This window comes from Falco rusticolus, chromosome 14, assembly GCF_015220075.1.
Source record: "Falco rusticolus isolate bFalRus1 chromosome 14, bFalRus1.pri, whole genome shotgun sequence".
Taxonomy (NCBI): Eukaryota; Metazoa; Chordata; class Aves; order Falconiformes; family Falconidae; genus Falco; species Falco rusticolus.
Window position 1 is genome coordinate 17,719,530 of NC_051200.1, and position 20,732 is coordinate 17,740,261.

At 39.1% G+C, this 20,732-nt stretch overlaps 1 protein-coding gene across 3 annotated transcripts in view; it reads right to left on the reverse strand.

Moving 5' to 3' along the window:
- DIAPH2 (diaphanous related formin 2) overlaps positions 1–15,555 on the reverse strand; it is a 244,533-nt gene extending 228,978 nt beyond the window's left edge. For all 3 annotated transcript variants that reach the window (XM_037407809.1, XM_037407808.1, XM_037407807.1), the window contains exon 1: positions 15,257–15,555. In XM_037407809.1, the coding sequence (XP_037263706.1) occupies positions 15,257–15,376 (120 nt within the window). In that variant the 5' untranslated portion in view covers positions 15,377–15,555. The remainder of the gene's footprint in view (positions 1–15,256) is intronic.
- Positions 15,556–20,732: the final 5,177 nt, after the last annotated feature.

Consider the following 20,732-nt stretch of genomic DNA (forward strand, 5'->3'; position numbering starts at 1 on the left):
TCAATATCTGAAGTCTAAAAAGTGTGCAACTCAAGTCTAGGTCTTACAGCCACAAAACAGAATTCACTCCTACAACTTCTGTTCTTCAGTACAGAGAACAAGTAATGTTCCCATTAGACAATTTAACTGTCTGTTAACATATTCAGTTTGGTAATTAAATATAAAAAGGTATCTAGGATATTGCAAAAAGATACCTGAGCCACATTAGCTGATGTGCAGAAACTATAACTACACACTGATTTAGGACTTTCAAGATCTTTACAAGTCACAAAGTATATCTGGCATTACTAATAAAACTAGTAAAAAAAGTAATTGACAAAATGTTTGTCATGGTAAGTTCCTGGCACTTCAAGGAGCATTCACCATGCTTTCAAAAAGAACTTGAATTGTTGCAATCCATCTGGTACATCAAAGATAATTGAAGGTAACAACACTAATACTTTTGTTACTGTTGTTGCACATTTGCACTTGGTCTGTGACACCACATGGAAAATTCTTGCTTGCTTTGCAGCCATTGGCTTCACAAATTCCTCAGGTATGCATTATTTAAATTATTAAACTAAGGATTAATCCATAACCTGAACATGCAGGTGAACATTCCCTGGGGCACTACAAAGTGAGACCAAGAAGCACATTAACACCTTACAAAAGGCTGCCAAAAGGAAGCTGAGAACTTATTAATGTGCACAACACAGAGTCAGTGCTGTTTGACTGGAGGAACCAAGAACCAAGAAGCTGTCTGGTTTTCCTCAATTACTCGACTTTTTTTCCCCAGGAGACTGGCCACCCAGAAACAAGCAACATTCAGAAAAGTTATACAACTCTTCATGCTAAATAAAGCCAGAGGGTCACCCATGCTGGTAATTATTAACAGCAGAGGGCACCAACTCTTTAATCACGCTGCTGGGAGAATCAGCGCTGATCCTGAACTGGAGGGAGGGCAAAACAGGCTGGAGGCAAGTTACAAATGCCACTGTCTGATCCCCTGAGTGAAAGGGGCACCTCCACACTGTGCAAGGGGAATAGAGAGACCCTAAGAATCAGTCTGGTCTAACTAAAAATAGAGGCTGAGAGAAACTGAAACAGCTTCTTCATTTTTTGTCTCATTGGCAGACCACTATCACACTCCAAAACCAAACAGACTGCTCAAAAAACCTGCGCTTTCCCAGATGACTTCAAAGAAGCCAGATTAATTCAGAAGCTGAAAAAAATACCTGTAAACAAATTTAGATATCCTTAATGTCAACAATTTTGTAAGTCACCAAGAGTTGAGGAAGACAGTTCAACTGATTTATTAGTATTATTATTTGTAGCTCAAACTGTGATTACTGTTTTGAAAAGCCTGTTTCAGACAATAATTCACTGGTCTGCATTGATAAGGAATCTTTAAAAATCAGAGCAAAATTAAATGCTTTTTCCAAAAGCTGCAGTTCCACATCAGTCTAAGCCAATAAAATTGCTGGCCATGAGACAAAAAGGGCAAGGGTTGCACCAGGACAGCCAGCCAGAGCAGCTTAGACTACTGTAGAAGCAATTTCAGAAAGCATGTTAGAAAAGGCAGTTTTCACATTGGCCAGCACAGAGGCAAATTAACTAAGTTTTAGCATTTTCCAGAGCTACTGCTAGAGCTAGAGTCCAAACACCTTCCATCAACCAAGCCAGGAATAGCAGAGTTTGTAACAGTTATACTACATAATTACCAAGTTCTTTATACAGCACTTTACACAGCCAGGATCTGTTTCTTATTTTGATATCTAGTGGTCATGCAAGAGGTTTTCCCTTGAGCATCTTGGAAAAATTCTTGTGACAGCACAGCATGCCTTTCAGGACAGATAAACTGTTTCTCTTAGGGATGCTCTACAGCTTTTAAATTCCTCACTTAAAACTATCAAGCAACAGTTTGCTAGTTAAAACTTCTACAAACTAAACTTTTGAAAGAGCCAAGTCATAATTCCATTCACAAATTTCACAAGCAGCAAGCACTGCAATACTGCTTTTATGAAGTGCATACTAGCCTCAATATGCAGGTTTAATGTTCTAAAAGCTATTTAACTAACCGAGATCTTTACAAAGGTTAAGAGACATGACAAACCCTGCCCTTACAACAAAGATTTAACACCTTTTATTTTAGTTTGAAGCTTCCATTTTTAATGAGAAATTCTACCCGCTGATTTTAGTACTTAATTTAGAAATGCATGTGGCATTGCATAATCATTAACCAACAGAAAGTTTTATAGAACACATCTTTAAAAAAATAACAAGGAAAAAACAAACAAGGAGAAAGAAAGGGAAAAAACCCCACATTAAAAAAGAAAAAAAAGCAGCCAAGAACCACCAACCACAACACCACAAATAATTAAGTACAAAACTCTATGGCTACATATCCTTAAGGCCCAGAACAATCTTCCACTTCAAGGATTTTGGGCAATCTGGCAAATCCAAATAAAATAAGTGTAGCCACAGAAATTGATACAAAGTTTCTGCATAGGAACCGCAGGTACCTCCACAAAGACCTCACATGTTACATGCCGTGTCTCAGTTGCACTACAACAAGTATTTGCATAAAGGAAACAAGGCAGTCCTATTTGGCCATATGAAGATAACATATGGGACTGCACCAACGGGCAGCAGCATAAATAGGGAAAATAAGTAAAGGTATTCTACTTCTTCATGTCCTTGAATCATCTGTTTAAGCATATACATTTTATTTTTTGGGGTTATCTAACATTGCATTTATTTTGGGCTTAAATAACTTCAGTTTCAAATCTAATTATCTTGGTAAAGGATACTTTAATGGTCTTTCTTGAAGAACACCATCTTAAAAAGAATAGGTTTCAGACTGTTGAGTGCCAATTACTTTTTATGCTTTGCTTGATAAGAAAGCTTATTTCAAAAGCTGCATCCCTTCAGTAAATTAGAAGTGCACTGAAATAATTTCAAAAATCCTGTGACACACCCATGTAGTCTTCTCTATATATATTTGGTGACTATAAAGAGTGCCAGGTATACTTTACCAGACAAGAAGCCATCTGTCCAAGCAGTTGATATGGTACTGGTATTGGGCTGGATTGCTTGTCAGTAGCAGCATATTTCTCTGTATTGTATGTACAGTAAGCACATCACTTGGTTTGGAAGAAAATTAGTGGGTTTAGACGGAGTTCACATGCTAAATTAGTCACTTCAATAGTCCTTGGATAAACTTCCAGGACTTAATTAGAAAAGAACACAGAACAGCTCCTAGTTCAGTAAAAGGATGGTTTAGATGCTTAGTGTACTGGTGGCATGCCTGCTGCTTTTCTGCCAAGTGTGCCCATCAGTACCATACTCAGCCACATAGCTCCGCTGCTTGTATTTCAGAAATGCATTTGTTCGACTTGTGAGCATTGAGGTTTTAGGGAACTTGGCTTTTGCTTTTTTGGTGTATTATTGAGAATTGCTTTTGAAACATTCTGGAATAGTTAAACTGGAAAAACTATGTCAAAACAATTATTGACATAGTAAGTGCAGGCTTCATCTCAGTCTTATACTTAAGATACAAGCAATAGATTTGAGCTCTTTGCTTTCAATGTGGCAGCAGAACAAAGCCCGTTTTGCTAGAGAGCAATACTTCATGTGCAACAAATTGCCGTTCATCTTCCTTCCTTGTTCTGGGCTCTCCTGAGTGCAATTGGTTGATCTTTTCATTCACACACATTGTGGAGCTGCTCAGACTGAGTGAAAGCTATTACAAAGCTAGTGAGTTTGGCCAATTAAAGTAGTGAGAATAGGCCTCCTCCTTTTATACCTCACTTCATAAAGAGACACCCCTGAAATGCAGTTTTAGTTTGTTTTTACTCTTTCCTAGACATGCAGCCCTTTTAACTACAACTACATGCTTTGAACCTGGCATTAATCTTTTGTTGAAACCTAGGTTTCTCTTTCAAGATGAGCAATGACCAGTTAACTCGACAGTTAGAGATTTCTTTTGAAAACATTCTGAAACACCAGGCAGAAACTGCTTTGAGAAAATTCTTCAGTACTATTGCACCATTATTATTTTTTTTTTTCATTCCTGCTTCCCTGCTTCATATTTCCCAGTGGATGCAAGTACAGCCTAATACCCCTTCATATGTGACAGGCTAATTTCTATATACTTATCTTCCTGTTCTGTGCAGAGATAGTTTGGGGAAGATTCTTTACTGAGTATGCTGTTGGTTTCATAGAATAAATCTTGCTCTTGGGGTCCAGCAAACACTGAAATCAGTGTCACAGCCAATCTACATTTTCCTCTGCTACCATTTGAGCAGACTATATAACTGGTAGAATATAGGTAGAATAGAATATAATAGAAATTTTATTATATTCTAACACAATAATAATAATAATTTCTAATAAATTTATATTATTATATTAGAATAATATAATATAATATAAATTAGAAATAATAATTTCTAATAGAAATAGGCACGGAGAGAATTGATACACTTAAAAATAAAGCAGAAGGCCCACAGCAAGTTTCATAAGTTCATATGAAGTCTATTCTGTGAAGAGCTTTGTTGGATGCTGGGCAGCTCCTTGAAAATGGAATATTTTACTTTTCATAGACTTTGAGGAAGGGAAGACATGTGTATTTGCCTTTTTTTTTTTTTTTTTTTTAATAGTAAGAAAAACCCCACAAAATCCAATCAACTGATACACAGCCTTTAACAAAACTGGCAGTGGAAGGGATGTGGTGAGCCAAAGAAGCAGGAATTACTAGTGAACATTGTTCATTTTGTCTGTACCCAGCAATCTTGGAACATACAGTCACAGGAATCATGTCAACAACTTTTTAGAATAATGTTGTCTTTATTCCAAGTCACTAACTTCCCAGAAAAGAGCAAGTATTTGATCACAGCAGTATTTGATCCCTACATTAAAAAAAAAGTTGATAGTAAAGTTACTTTTTTCTCCCCTAATAATGAACAACGTGATACTAAAACTTGGAAAAATGAGCAATGCTGCTGCCACAGTAAACTTGGGCTTTTCCTTGAAGGACAGAAATTCTAGATCAAGTAGCTTCTGCAGGCATGGACCATAATATAATTCAACAGTCAAAGCATAATCAGGTTAAACTGAATTTATATCTGCTGTGGTAAGCACAAGGGCTCTCTGCTCCTTTTCCTATTCCTTCCTGTTTATAACAGATTCCCAAGATTCTTTGTCCTTTAAGGAAGTAGGAAATGAAGCAGCATGTGAACAGAGAGGTATTATGCTATACATAATAATGAGAAAGCCAACAGTATAATTCAACTTCACAACAAGTGAGATTCCCTGTTAAGAAGTAACATGAATTCAGGAGGATTACAGATGCTTCTAACAGGTTTCAGAGAATCTGTTATCTTCTGCTAAAGGATAAGTAAGGAGAAAAAAAAAAAAAAAAAGGTAGTTCATCATAATATTAAGATGTGGTATGTGCTTAGGTTACCCCTGAACACCCACATGAATTTATATATAAAGGCCTTCAAAAATTTCAAAATCAAAATTTCAAAACAATTGCTTTGAAATCTAAAATGTTAACTGATGGGATTACTGCTTATCTTCGAAGTCATTCAGGATTTAGTTAGAATCACAGAATACTGTCAACTGACCTTAATGGATTTAGGAAGCCTGTCTTAACCACCCAAACTTTGTCTGAAGTTCAAATGTGGATGTGTACTTGTAAAATATGGAAATTAAAATTGTGTATCTAGTTTACAGATCGAAATTCTACCAAAGCCTACTGCTGTACTCTTCACCTTCCCAGTTCAGGAATGTCTCCATCAAGCTGTAAATAAGCTACAGAACAAAAATTAAACTGCACAGCTGGAAGACAGTATAGAAGTGGAGAATGGAGGATTGTAAAGGCTTGAGAGACTGCAGCAGACATTGCCTGCTGTATTTCTAGCTTAGCCAAGAAATTATGTGCTAAACTAAAGTTTCCTCACCTCACTTTTTTCTGTTGATGAGAATAAAGCAGTGGAAGATCCACTTGCCATAGTGGAGTGGAAAGGAGGAACTGAAGAAGTTCTAGTAGAGTGGATAGCCTGAGAACAGCAATTCTTACTGTCCCATTATATAAGACCACAAAAAACAAAACAAAGAATCTGGTTTTATGGGAATTTTGGAATTAAGACTGGCAGCAGCACCAGAAATAAATCCCTGTATAGACACCAAAGTCAGGATAAAATCAGTTACTAGATGTTTCAGTGCCGAAGCTTTGGTTGCAACTTCTCTCTCCAGTCTAGTCATAAACTACCTTCTATTTATCTGTCATACGCAACAGTTCACTCAATCCGAGTGGCTAAGGCTCTTATAAGCAAAGACTTGCAATGATTAAGAAAACAGTTCTTATTTTATGTAAAGTGTATACAAAATTAGACAGAAATGCTATTGTATGGCTTACAAAGAGGGACAGACCCAACTGAACCATCTAAGCTAATCTGAGTTCATGTGCTAACTTCTGAACTTAGCCAGCTGATATCGCTTCACCCTTTGTTTCAGATTTTTTATTTAAACCTTTTGTTTTTAAGGTACCCTCTAAATGTGGCTGGCACAAAAATTAAAAAGTATATGACACCAGCATATATGCTTAGCCTGATACGCTGTCATCTTTTTTCTTCTTTATGCAAATAGTTACCTGTTCTAATGCAACTGGAACATACCATGTAACCATCTCAACTATTAATAACTGTCAAATTCTCATCTACTCAAGCACTCACACAATCATAAATGCAAACATTCAGCATAGTTCCATTATGAAGCCACAGTATTTTAGAAGTTACTTCAATTTTATAGGTATAAAAATAATTCACAGCAGGAGAATATGAAGACTGAAAATGTAGACAGGAGAGTCTGCATTTTACAAGAACTAGCTAGCTTATCTTTTATTAGGAGTCCAGAATCTAATGACTTTCAAGTTGGCTTAGCATTTGATCCTCAGAAAGCTACTCATTTAAAAAAAACAAACAAAAAACAACAACAAAACAGAAGAAAAACAAACAAACAAAAAAAAAACCCACAGGCATTTTTAAAGGTCATATTCTAACAACCGTCTTTAGCTCTTACCATACTAAGAAAGAATAACAGACTGCAGAACTAACATTTTTCCTGCCCAAAGTACTTATTTTGTCTTGTTCAACCATCCCTAAGACACCAACATGAATTTATACAGAGCCACTTGCAAACACATAACTAACTAGTTGTGACAAAAAGTTATCCTCAAGAACATTTAAGGTCTGTGATCATTTCCTCTCATCTTCATGCCTAAAATTGCATTATGATGTGTTTTTTTCACGTGATCCCATACGGGACGAAGTTACTAACATTTGACTAGCTAGTCCCTGAGCAAAGAAACCGGAGAGAATGGGCCTGTGTACCTTCAAGCCAACCTGCATCCACCAGTACCTTTTCTGCAATTCCCTTGGCCTACATAACCTAAAATTACAGATGCTACTTTGTTTGCTGTACAGCTACTGTCCTGTAGCTCCAAGTGCCGGGATTCTACAGTGCTATTACCTGACTATCTCAAACTTAACTTTTTTATTTAGATGTTTATTCTAAACTACAAAGTAGCACTTCTCTGTAAATTTCACATTCCTCAAGCAAGTTCTCCTGTATTTATTCTCATATAAAAAGGTAACAAGTATGTTAATTTGGATGTTATAAAGAGATAACTTAGTATTTCAACTGCAATTAGGAAAGCAGTAGGAGTATGTGTGTTAAAATATATATATACACACACACACAAATCACCAATAAACAGAAGGCAGGATTCATTCCAATTACATTTTTTTAATCAGGTGATGACTTTTACACTTACATTCTATACTTTCAAGACAAATTTAAACACACTCAACTGTTGGGAAGTACACATTGAGAACAGTTTTAGTAATGAAAACTCTTCCTATCTTTGATGTCCTCCATATCTGATAACACTGTGCGAAGAAAATTTAAAAGCAGCAAACACACGTCACACATCCAGCACACCTAATACTTCCTCCAATACTATCTTATTTCCAAAGTTTTAGGGTCACCAAAAGGATCAAGAAGGGAACCTGACAAGAAAGCTATCCATCATATGCATCATCTTGAACTTCCTCTTCTCCCACTCTCCCCCAAAACAGCCTGAAATGAATACGAAAACACAGTTTTCCGATTACACAAGAAGAGCCCATATCTATTTGAAACTCTTAAGAACATTTTTGCTTTACGTAACAGAAGGTGTGGTGATACTACAGCATGCACTACACCTTAAGACCAAATATTACCACACCCAGGTGGACCGAAGACCTTCTCTGTAGCTGTATCAAAACATGTTTCCCCTGTGAGGCCTTGTTCCAGCATTGAACTTCCAAGGTATTTCTCAATTTCTGTAAACCAGCTGATTTTATAGTTTGTATCACAATGCAGGTGACAGTATCATTTAACTGCCATAGCAGATCTTTTTCAGATCTGCCCATGTGCATACAACATGCTGCTTTCACATCACATCCAACTAAACAGCTATCACAAGAAGACAGCTGGAAAACAGACACAATCATAACTTAATATTACTGGTAGATCAACTGTAGAAAAAACAGGGAGAAAACTGTAGAAAATACAAAGGGAGGAATTCTAGTGTGCCATAACATTAGGCACATCAGTTCTAGCAAATAAAAAAAGAACAAATAAAAAAGCTGAACCATTGACTGGTTCAGTTTCGTGATCTTGTTTGTCCCACTGCCACACAAAAACTTCAAGGCAGTAGAGCACCAGGGTGGGCATGGAGACTGCTTAAGCCTACACCACTGCCTCAAAAAAAAAAAAAAAAAAAATTCTTTAATTGACACCTGTTGCAGCACAAGCAAGCTATCAGGCTGCAACAAGGCTTTTGCTGTCAGTCAGATTCTACTGTCCATGCTGTTTCTCCTTCCTCCAGAGGCCAGACCACACTGCTGCTCCTCCATCCAGCCACCTCTCCCGCACCCCTCAGGGCTATTCAACTACTTAGCAGAAAGAGCTACAGCTGCACATCATCCATGTCAATCAACCCACTGCCTTCGCAGAAGGCCACAGCAGCCTATTATCAATGCTAATCAACCCACTGCCTTGATTCCTCTGCAATCACCCCTTCCTCCCATACTATCAATTAATAGTTAACACATAGAATATATTTGCCTTACAGAGTGCGTTACCACTACTTTTGTTAAGCAAGATTTCGCTTATCTACCTTTTAGGAAGTTGTGTCTGAGAGTGGGAAACAGAGGCGCTCACTCCAATACCGTACAAAAAAGCTACCTGATGCATGAGACCTTAGAATAAGCAATTAGTTGGATACAAAAATAACATGCATGCTTAAGACAAGTTACCTTTGTCTTACCTGCAACTTTATGAATTGCTACACAAACACTGAAGTCTTTCTACTGTCAATCTTCTCTCAAAATTATCTGCACTACCACCATAGCCCTTCATAACAAAAAACTTACTTGCTCCAAAATGAACTTATTAAATTATTTTCAAAAACACTGAAAGTAAAGAATGACCACGATATACAACCTGTAAGGAACTGTACAAAAATATTCATTCTAGTAGTTTCCTAAGTTCTTGTGGCTTTAAAGTTGAACAAGTAAACTGATGAGTAACAACTGAAATTGCCAGTTGCTTCAGCAGCAACTGCCATCTCTTGTTTTACTTCACCTCTAAATTTGGACAGGGATGAAAAGAATGAGAGGAAAGTTAGTAGCCATTATTGCTTAGCCCTAAAGAACTGCAAATGATGCAGAAAACATGACATCATCTTGTAGCCCATCCAACTTTTCAAGCCCATCTCTTCCTTCTACCCAGTCATCAGCAATCACAGTATCATTAGCATGCTTTACAGGCTATTTGTAATACAAATGCTCAACTTGGATATTCAGAACGATATTGCTTAAAATCTCTGAAAACATCACTCTTGATATGCACACTGTTAGTTCTGGCTGTAACTGTCTTTCACATTGCCTAGGTGGAATCTGCTTTGTTTGCAAAGCTTCCTGTATCATACAGAATTGCTCTACAGTTTTGTCTTACAAGTAGTAGTTCAGGAAGTTTAAGTACCACAAGCAGATAGGCCTATCGCCTGACATATCACCCCATTTAAACAGTGTCGGTATACACTCACATAAAAGCTAAAGCGCTTACCTAAACATCAGTACCAAGCATGCCCTACTGTACCATATTAGAAGTAGTGTCTAATCTGTATACTTTTCAGAAACAGAACCAAATTTTTCAAGACATTAATTTTACTTGTCAGTAATAGCTGTACCCTAACTAACTTCACTTGCTGGAATACCTTGACTTTGATCTAATAAGACCAAAAGTCTTCTAAAACACAAGCATTTTGTTCACTTTATTGTGAAGCATACACTTGAAGCAAGAATCCTCTGCAGGCATGCGCTGACTCAACTCGGAGACACTATGATCTCAAACATAATACATTTTAGTCATTTGCCAAAAATCTCTGCTGAACCTGACTCATAGTTCACATATGAAGTGTACAAACATCTAAAGTCACATGTAAAAAGCACATTATTTCTCCACAGGAGAACAATATCAAACAACCTTAGGAGTCAAAGTTGATGGCACATTGTAGGTCTTGTAAAACAGAGCCTGTCTGACAGTAACTGATACTCAATATTTAAAGTGCTCATTAACTCCTGCAGTGATATGGGTGGAGGAGCCCAGCTGGGAAAACGATTCTCCCAAGCACACTCAGTTTACTTCTGTTTTAAAGCTGATGAAAGCTTTCATTCCACTGTTCGACACCAGTTTATGCCACATTAGTCAGAACATTTTGTTCGCAGCTTTTGATTCATCTCAAAGCTCAGGGGGTTTAAAAAACTTCAGTATTAAGCATAAACAATTTCTGCTTTTAAAACAAAGCATGACTTGCTCCTTGTTTGATGAATCACCAAATCCACTTGTTCTCCAATCAAATAAGCTCTCCCTCACCCCTAAAAATTTGTTTTTCATGTTATACAAGATATGTCTCCTTATCTACTTTTAAAGACAGCATCACACTCAGAAGACAGCCCCTTTCAGAAATTTTGTTTGTAGCTAAGTGGAGTATCTATCGCTGAACAACTATCACACAAACCTGAAGTGAACCTGGGGGTAATGCTGCGTGTTTAGTGTGGCACTTGCCATTACATGCACACAAGTATTTCTACATATGCTAACACTAAGCTGACACAATATATTATTAACGCTAATTTAAAAGCACCCAGAAAACCATTGGCCATATTAACTTCTGGTTAGTCAGTGTCCTAACAGTCAGGAAGCACCACAAATCCTGTTGTAACTCCTCTTTTTGAGTACTGATTCATAGAAACACAGGTGTTTGAAAGGATCTCATTCAGTTCTCAGTTTAGCCTAAACTCCTGCCCAAAAAAGCATGGTCAGCACTGAACTCCAACCAGCCTGCTAAACGCTTTGTCCAGGTTTCCAAGTATTGAAAAACTACAAGGAACAGGATTCCAGTGTCTCTGGTCAACCAATGCTTAATCATCCTTCAAATGTTTTTCCCCCCCTTATACTCAGCCCACTCTCCAGCTCCTTCTTACAAGCTCTGTCTTCCCTTCTCCCATGAAGTTCTGTAAGAAGTCTGGCTTCAACTTCTCTGCTTCAACTTCATCTTTTGATGAATAACTTGATAAGACTGTGGGTTCAGCTAAGCATTAACAGCTATGCCAAATCAGACCCTACTCTTTCAAGCACTTACCAATTTCCTAGGTACCCAACAGAATTATATACTTCCCATGTGTTACTCAAGTGTTAAGGAGAGCAAATGACATTCAACAAATACAGGAATTGCAGCAATCTCCCTGACAACCTTAATTTAGCCTGTTTCCCTAGTATAACATGCATACTTTTAAACAAACAAAACAAGCACATAGCCAAACCCAGTTAAGAATGTAACTGCTTATTGCCATCTCATGCCAGCCTATTCTCAGGGCTGGCAGGAGATCAGGTGATTGTTTGCCAAAACATTTTTTTTTCCTGCCCATTTCATTATAAACAAAAATAATGACAAAAACACCAGGCACTCATTCCCACCTCTGGTTCTTGTGCCAGCAAAAAATGGAGGGGGGGGGGGAAGGAAAAAAAAAAATGAAAGTAGAGCTCTTTCAGCAGCTGTCAAGGTGCCTGTAAGACAGACATTAGATTTTAGAAAAATATTCCAGTTTACACAGTACTAGTATAAAAACTGGAACTAAATTCTCATTGTGCAGCTCTGTCACGTTCTAGAAATTATATCAAACTTGAATGATTCTTACAATTACCTACAGCAAAAGAAAATTGAATTAGTAGTTCTAATATAATCCATCTTCAATTATTTGTGTGCATACATATGTATCAATTATCTTACAGAAAAATACTCTAAACCATCATTGTCTTTTCTAGCACAGATCCTCTCTTGATAGCCTAGTCTTACTTCCTGTCAGTCAAGAATAAATGCTATCAATCAGGCTTCAGTCCTTAAAAAAGACCCACCAAACCACTATGCTTCTGCAGGCCAAGCACCATTGCCCACCTTCTACTTTCAGATGGGAAGCATGGGGCAACAAAAAACTTCCACCTTCTTCTTCAAGTTTCCCTTCCCCCAAAATAATGACTTCAGCTTTCCCAGCTCCCCGTCATCTACAGCCATTTTTAGTCCATCATATAAAAATCATTCCCCTAGACTTCTTCCCAATGTCTTGCCTGATTTCAGCTGCTATGCCAGGAACTAAAAATAAACCCTCTGTTATGTGTAGTTGCACACCACTTCTCACCAAGCCCTTATTCAGCACTCCACTTGATGTGTGAAAGAAGTTCTGGAAAAGAGACACACTCCTCTCAGCGCACAGTAGAGTTCCTTGAATTACACACAGCAAACTGACAGAGTGCAGGTTGATTCATCTTGTAACTGTACTGAAACTTGATGAATTTTAAGTTATGCAGCTGAACCAAGAAAATCTCTGCATCAAACTCTGAAAAGCTTTGTATACAAACTCAGTGACAATACTTGCACAAATAGTGTGGCTTCTCTTACAGAAGTCCCAAATATACCTTCATCTTATTTACACAGTGAAAAGAACAGGGATGAGGTACTAGTAAGGTTGTCCTCCGAATACCTAAAGATATTGCTAGCCTCAGCAGAGCCAATACTCCATTCAAAATTAAAGCCAGCAAAATTTAGTAAGATTATTCTCCCACATAATGGACGCAGACTTTCCCTGATTACGGTCCTGTTCTTCCCTCGCAAATCCATGGCAAGAATTGATAAATCTGCCTGTCCACTCACACTACCTCAACTTAAAACACACCTGAACCCCATCCCTTTTCTCCCTCAGAGGAAGATCCCTCTTCATGTCAGTTTCATACACCATTTGTGCGCATCATGTCCAGAATCAAAATAACTACTTTTCCATTCAACCCACTCACTCGTTACATCATCAGTCTAGTCACTTTATCTCAGGGCAAAACTACCTTTCAGAAGGTATCTGGCTCAACCAATATACCACTACTCTGACCCATGTTGCTGATGGACTGTAATCATCCCCTCAAGAAACAAAAGCGTATGACTGCATACAAAGTCAAATATTAACATCATGGACATTTTCCACTAAATGTAACAGTAAAAGCCTACTCTAGTGATACTAGAATAACTGAAAAGAATATGCAATGCAAACAGTTGCCCTGTTCAATCTAATTTTGAGCTCTTTGATTTTTTAAATTATGTATTTTTTTCAGAACAAAGTGTTCCCTGCTAAAGAAGCATTCAAATTTGTGCCCACAGCTTCCAATAGAGGTACTTTCCTGTGTGATTTTAAAATCACTTCCCTGCAGGCATCTTCAGGCAGCCTTCCCAGCCACTTTAGCTAGGAAACAGTAAAGGTAGTATAAACATAAACAAGCACCTCGTTTATATGAGGAAGTTTGTTTATGTTTATCCTATGCAAGGAAGTATGAGTTTGTTTTCAATAACACAGAAAATGAGACACATATTTGGTTACTTTTTGCTAAAATAAACATGGTCACTTTCAATACAAGCACACTTGAAGTTATTCAGTATTCTGGCTTTCTGTCAACCTTTTAAGTCATTATAACTTTCAGTAACTTTTCAACGCCTCATACATTACAAATTTAACTTCTTCCCCACACGCATTCTAACTTAGTTTTCGGTGACAAGAACACTCCCACAGTTCTCAGACTCATCAGCCCAAGGCAGACACGAAGGGAACACAAGGTGGGAGCACTTACATGTGGACTTGGTTCTACCACTAGCGCTGAAAAGCCCTGCACTGATTATATAAAGTTTGAAACTAGTACTCTATTTCATAAGAAAAGTCAGGTAAGTTTTAAGCATCTGCTACACTGCTGTTCTTGGAAAACCCATCAGAAAACTGATCTAACATGAACATAAGTTACTTGTAAGTTACAGAAGTAAACAATCAAAAGTAAACACTGGGTTTGCTGCTAGTGTGTTTATAAAATGAGATGCAATCCAGTGCTGTTGGCTTTGGAATGTACCTACATTTCAAGTTATCAGGTCTGTAAGTAGAAATATCTAATTTTAAATAAAAAACCCACATGTAATGAACAAATTCTACAGTCCTAAAGAAGCTTTGGTCAAAAGTTCGTCACATATTTCCAAAAACACTGGACAATACCCAAATGTTTCGAGTTGCTTTGACAGTAATTCAGAAGTTCACATTGTTTGCATCACAACCACCAATATTCTGGATGGTTCAACTCATACAGAAGGAAAAAACCAAACCACCCGTGACGTTCCACTCGAAAAATGAGCGGAGCAGAGGTTACACCAACAGGTCCTGCCTACAGCAGAGCGCTGTCACCGCACCTCACCCCAAAGGGGCGGCCCGGGCACCACCCGCCGGGAATCCAGCCGGCATCGCCCTCACGGGGAACCCGGGATTTCCCGGCCCCTGTCAGCGGCCGCCCCCGGCCCTCGGCGCGGTGCCGCCGCACGTCCCCGCCAGCTGCCGCCTCCCTCCGCCAAAAGGCACCCAAACCCCCTCACGGGATTATTCAAAAAGCAGCCTTTAATTCCTGAAAGCCCGGCACCCCCCAGGCCCGGCCGCACGCCCCTCCGCCCCAGATTCTCTACTTGGGAAACAAGAAAACGGCACCGGAGCCTCCCTCCTCCTCCTCCTCCTCCTCCCCCCTCCCCTCCCCCCCTCCCTCGCCTTCCTCCGCTTCCCCTGCCCCCCTGCCAGCCCCACAGCCCGCTCACCAGCTTGGGCTTGTTCCGGCTCTCCTCTTCCGCGGCGCGCCCACTCCGCTTGGGGTTCATCCTGCCGGAGCTCAGCGCCTCCTCGCCGCCGCCCGCGCCCGGAGCCGCCTGCCCCTCCATCCTCCCACCGGCTCCGCGCCCCAGCACAGACCCCCTCTCTCTCCGGGGCTGTACCCTCAAGGCCCCATAGGACCGACAAGCACCACCGGGCGCCTCCCCGTCCCCTCCCAGCCGCAACCGGAGCAGTTCCTGGTCCTGCTGCCTCGCCGCCGCCTCCTCCCAATCCGCCGCCTCACAGACGCCGGACGCCTGGGCGCACGCGCACCGCCCGGCCGGCGTTGCCGCGCATGGGCACGCGCAGGCGCGCTGCGGGAGCGGAGGCAGCGGGCGGCGGGGCGGCAGCGGGGCAGGGCTGGTGCTAGGAAATGGCGGAGCGCCGGCGTTTTGAATAGAAACGCACAAAAGTGACCGGCCTGGGCTTTGGCAGCGCGGAGCGGGTGTGTAGGGGGATCCGTCCCGAGGGCTCCTGGCCGAGCCCTCGGTGGGGCCGCCGTGAGGCGGGAAGGCCGGGACTCGTGCTCGGCCGTCTCCCCTCAGCCGGGCCGGCTGCTCCGCGGGCGGGCGGGAGCTGAGGCGGCCGGGGCTGGCTGTGGCAGTGCGGGCAGCCGAGGAGGACGCCGGCCCCTGGAGAAAAGCCTTGTTTCCACTTCGTTTTCTTCAGGGCCCCATCCATGGCGTGTCCTTACACTTCACACACACGGGGGTTTCCTTGTGACGCTCTGACTTCAGCAGGTTTGCCTGAATTTTATCTTGGGAACAGGCGAGACACAAGGGATAACTGGTGTGGTGGTTTGGCTAAAATAGAACTGTTGTTACCACAAACAAAAGACAAACTTTCTTTCATCAAATTTGAGAAATCCAGTCCCCAACACCTGAGTCATCAGCATGTGCTCATGGTTCACAAGAATGAAAAATTGCTTAACTTTCTGTGGATTAGAGAATCCCTCAGGCTGAGTCTCGCCACGTAAACTGAAGGTCTCTCACCATGGGCGTATTTGTGTGGGTAGTGGAAACCAGAATCATATGCCTGATTATTAGAGGGCTCATATTAACAGATGTCCTTGTATTAATACAATTATTTTAAAAAGAGAAAAATACCCATTTTGTGTTGGTATAACTGAGTCTGTGCTTATGAAGTTATACTGAGAAAAGAGTCATGAAAACAATCATGATCTGTTACAGTGAGATGAGGACAATCCACAAATCTTTGGAGTCCAGATTTAGATACAAACATGGTACTTGATTGCACTTTGGAAAATGGTTCCAGCTCAGCACTGTTTCCACAGTGTGACTGTTCTTTTAAAAAGGCAAGCAAGACCAGTACAGTGAATTTTACCCATCTGTCTCTAATACACACGTAGTTAAAGCATGCCTAAAATTCATGTAGCTGTCTGCATTTCTTCTGACGCTGAGGCGTACCTGAGTACTGGATGAAATGGTATTTCTTTTAAAAAATCCAACAGTGAAAACCTGTTGATAAAACCCAATAATACCAGCTTTCAAATAAAATGACAGCTCTGAAACTTGCAGGCATCTTAAAATTGGAGTCGAATCTTCATGGCAGAAGGTAGTAGGTTATAAAATAGGCCAGCTCCATTGGGCTGCTCAGTTCTTAATACTTTGAGATGCACCTTCTCTTTTGAGTACAAGTGTTCCTTTTATTTATTTTTTTTAAAATTTTAACAGTAAGTATTTGGGCATAGTTTATGCGGTCTAAAGCACACATAACTTTGGAATTGTGAAATTAATCAAGCAATCATGGGTTTAATCACTTGTTTGCAGCAATGTATAACATTGTAACATTACAGGCAATGTAATGTTTATTTCCAACTACATCAGTTTATATTTCACAGTTCATTGTTCTACAGCCACAGTTTAACAGTTTGCCAGTTTCAGTTAAAAAGAAATACTCAGATCTGTTTTTTTCTTCTCTTCAGTTGGCCCTAATGGCCGTTTTGTTTTTCTGTGCTTTTATTTGTCTGTGTTAAGCAGCACACATAACTGGAGCAGAAAGGTCAGTCATTCCAGAGTCAGGAAAAACTGAGAATAATTTCCAACTGACTGACATCTCTGCACAAATTTAATTTTTAAATCCAAACTCTACAGCACTATTTGTTCTGCATAACTCCTAAGTGCTCAAGAGCTTTTTTAATCCAAATTTTCTGCATTTTCCACAATACTCATACTGCTTTAGCCAAGTCTTCTTCCATAAAGCATTTACATTGGACCCACCTCTAAGTTTTAAGAGCAGCAGGCAGAACATTAGAAAAATACTTTGTGGTATAAGTGCAAACAAGTGCAGGTGGCAGAGATCAAGAAAATTGAGCACATGTACATTCAGGCATTTATTTCTCTTAGGTTATGATGGAGTAAACCTCAAATCACGTTCGTGATCTTCAGCAAAACAGGAAAAAGAGCACTTGAAACAAAAAGAGGTCAGGTTTAGGAACCATTCACATTACACTGAAAAGAAAACACAAAATATTTACTATTTTTAGTATGCAATTGTTACTGTACAATCTAAGTGATGAGTTATCCAAGTGATAGAGAAAACATGTAACCATCAGGCTGTAGCTACATCATGTGATGAAAGAGCTACCCCACAGGGACTCTTACTTCCTCTTTTCCTTCTGCCGTTTGCCCACTCTCCTGGGACAAATGGCTGGTTGGTTGGCACAGTTATTGTCACTTTTTTTTAACTCCATCTTACAAGTATTTTGCAAGTTTCCATATAGAGTGCTCAGCTGTGACTTAATGAGTTGTACAAAATACTGCTACAGGATTTTCTAGAGATCTGCTTTTGAATATGTTAGTATATATCAAGTGTCATTAAGTCTACTTCATAGCCTCCTTAGCAGAAGTTAAAGCCTACAGTATTCTTTTTTGAAAATGTTTTTAGTCATACTCCATCCAGCATTTTAGTGTTCTTTTTTTTTTTTTTTTTTTTTTCATCCCAGTTTCCGGGACTGAGAAACAAATATTCCGTGTATGAACTGAGGATCTAGAAGCATATTAACTCTGCAGGCAATTCTAAGCAAAAGGAGCGATCTGAAAGAATGCAAGCTATCCCAATCAGGAAAATTTAAATGGAAAAGCCCTTCCACAACAAAACAAAAAAACAAGCAAACAAAAAAAAAAACCAACCAGAAAACCACAACTCTGCTTAAGGCAACCAGACAAACCTCAGATCACGTTGGCAGTTTGCAATGCAGTGTTTTGGCCCATCTCTGAGAACAACATAGTAGGTCCTGAGGGTAGAAACTAGTAGTTGTACAAACTGTTCTTCACTTGGCTTCATCTCTGAAGAAAATGTATTTTAAAACTATGCATTTTACAAAAAACATCTCACAACGTTAAAAACATGTAACTACAGAAGGCCACTTCTATGTAAATGCTAACATTTCTCATTGTGGTTTTGCATATAATCTCAGTCACATTCAGTCACACAACTACAACAGCTAGCAGTGACAGAAAACTGCACATGTGCATCTGTAAAGAAAAAAAAAAAACCCCACACAATTTTCTTACAACAAAATTATCATAGACTGATAAGCATAAGATATTTTGAGCCTCCCCAAAACACGTACTATTTTGTATCTGAATTTGAATGAAATAGGCCTTTGAAGATGACTGGCTGACCCAGCAATATGAGAACTTATTGCTCTAGCATTCTCTAAACTTATAAAAAATACAATCATGCAAGGTTCCAGAATATATGCAAGTATCTATGAAAAAGAAAAGGGTCCTTGGTTTATCATTTTTTATAAATTCAGCAATAGAATTTGCATTTGATAGAGAAGGCATAGGCTTCTGCTTAATAACAGCAGTTCTAAAACAGCTGTAGGTGACTGGTCACCAAACCAGCTTATTCAGATTTCAGTCTATGAGAAATGTTCTGTTCTCCAGGTTTCTAGTGTTGAAGAAGAAAGTTAACAACATTGAAGTCTTTGTCCTAAGGAGGGGGGCAAGGGGGAGTGTGTGGAGAAAAAAGGATTTGTTGTGAGTGCTACCACAAGAGAAAACATGCAGTATTTAACTTAACCAAAAACAAGAAGGCGGCTGCTAAGTCACCCAGTAGTACATTCCCCAGCTCTTCATCCTAAAATTCTGTATCATTAGCATAGCCACTCTGCCACAGAAAACATACCACAATCATTCCACTCTCTTCTTGAGCTGTAATCTTTCTTCAAAACGTCTTGTTTCTCTCCCTGATCAGTATCATCACTGCAGTCAGTTTTTACTCTCCTGCTCCTTCCTCCTTTTTGCAGTTTTAGCTGGAATCTAATTTGGGAGTTTAAGAAGGCAGTCAAAGATTGTTTTGAGTACATGAGAATGTGGTAAATAAAAAAAAAAGAAAATCACAGGGTATATGGCTTATCTTAATAGGTATGAAAATAGGACAAGTATTAACTACTAAGCTATAAAAATCAATTAAGAGCATTATTTGCATATGAGTAGACATTTCCTATTGACAAAATAACTTTCTAAAAAATACTCTGACTACTTAATAAATATGATTTATTTGCAAACCTAAATCCAGAGAAAATCCACTCACTGGTCAGATAATTCCAAGAAATACTTGTTTGCTAAATCTTTATTTAATTTAAAACAATAATTTCCTGGCCTGTTAGAGGCAATAATTGTACATTCTATAGTGTTTCTGTAAATTAAGTCGCAAAAAGTTCATATCATATTTATGCAAAATGTTAGTGATTTGAATGTTTATATTTATTTTTTAAAACATCCTTTATTAACCATTAAAGCAAAATTAAATTTCGTATTACAGTGATGAACAGTATCACAAATATTAATTTAAAGCACAGTTAATTCCGAACATTTCTATAAATGGATAAGATTACGGCTTCAGCAAGGTTAATTCTCTATGGCTACAGCTACATTTTGTTTTTAACCAGCTGTGAGATGGCTGTGCAACAGTTCACTTATTAGGCTATTAACTTTTCAATTTTAAGGCAACTTACACATTTTACCTGTACTTATTTATAGGAAGAGGAAAGTGACAGCTTCTCACGTATCATTTAAAAAGTTTTCATGTTGCATATGGTAGTGAGGTGATTATCTCGCTGGTCACAGCAGACCTATGGTTTAACTTTACTTACTATATCTACCTCTAATTTAAAACCTAAAGCACTGGAGCTAGATGAGATATATCATTATTAAATGGCACATTAAAAGTATAGAGTCTACTTTTGTCAAGGCACCTTCTTCATTAAAAGGACTTAACATGAATCCAGAAATAAACTGAATAATGGTTTTAATCTGAACAGTTCTTCAGTGATTTTAATTTATTCCAAGCCAGGCTCCCCTATTAGTTATGAATCAAAACATCAATGTGCCTTTTAGGAAAATATTTTCCAATGTGTTACTTTGTTACAAACATTTTCCCTCTTTGAAACAA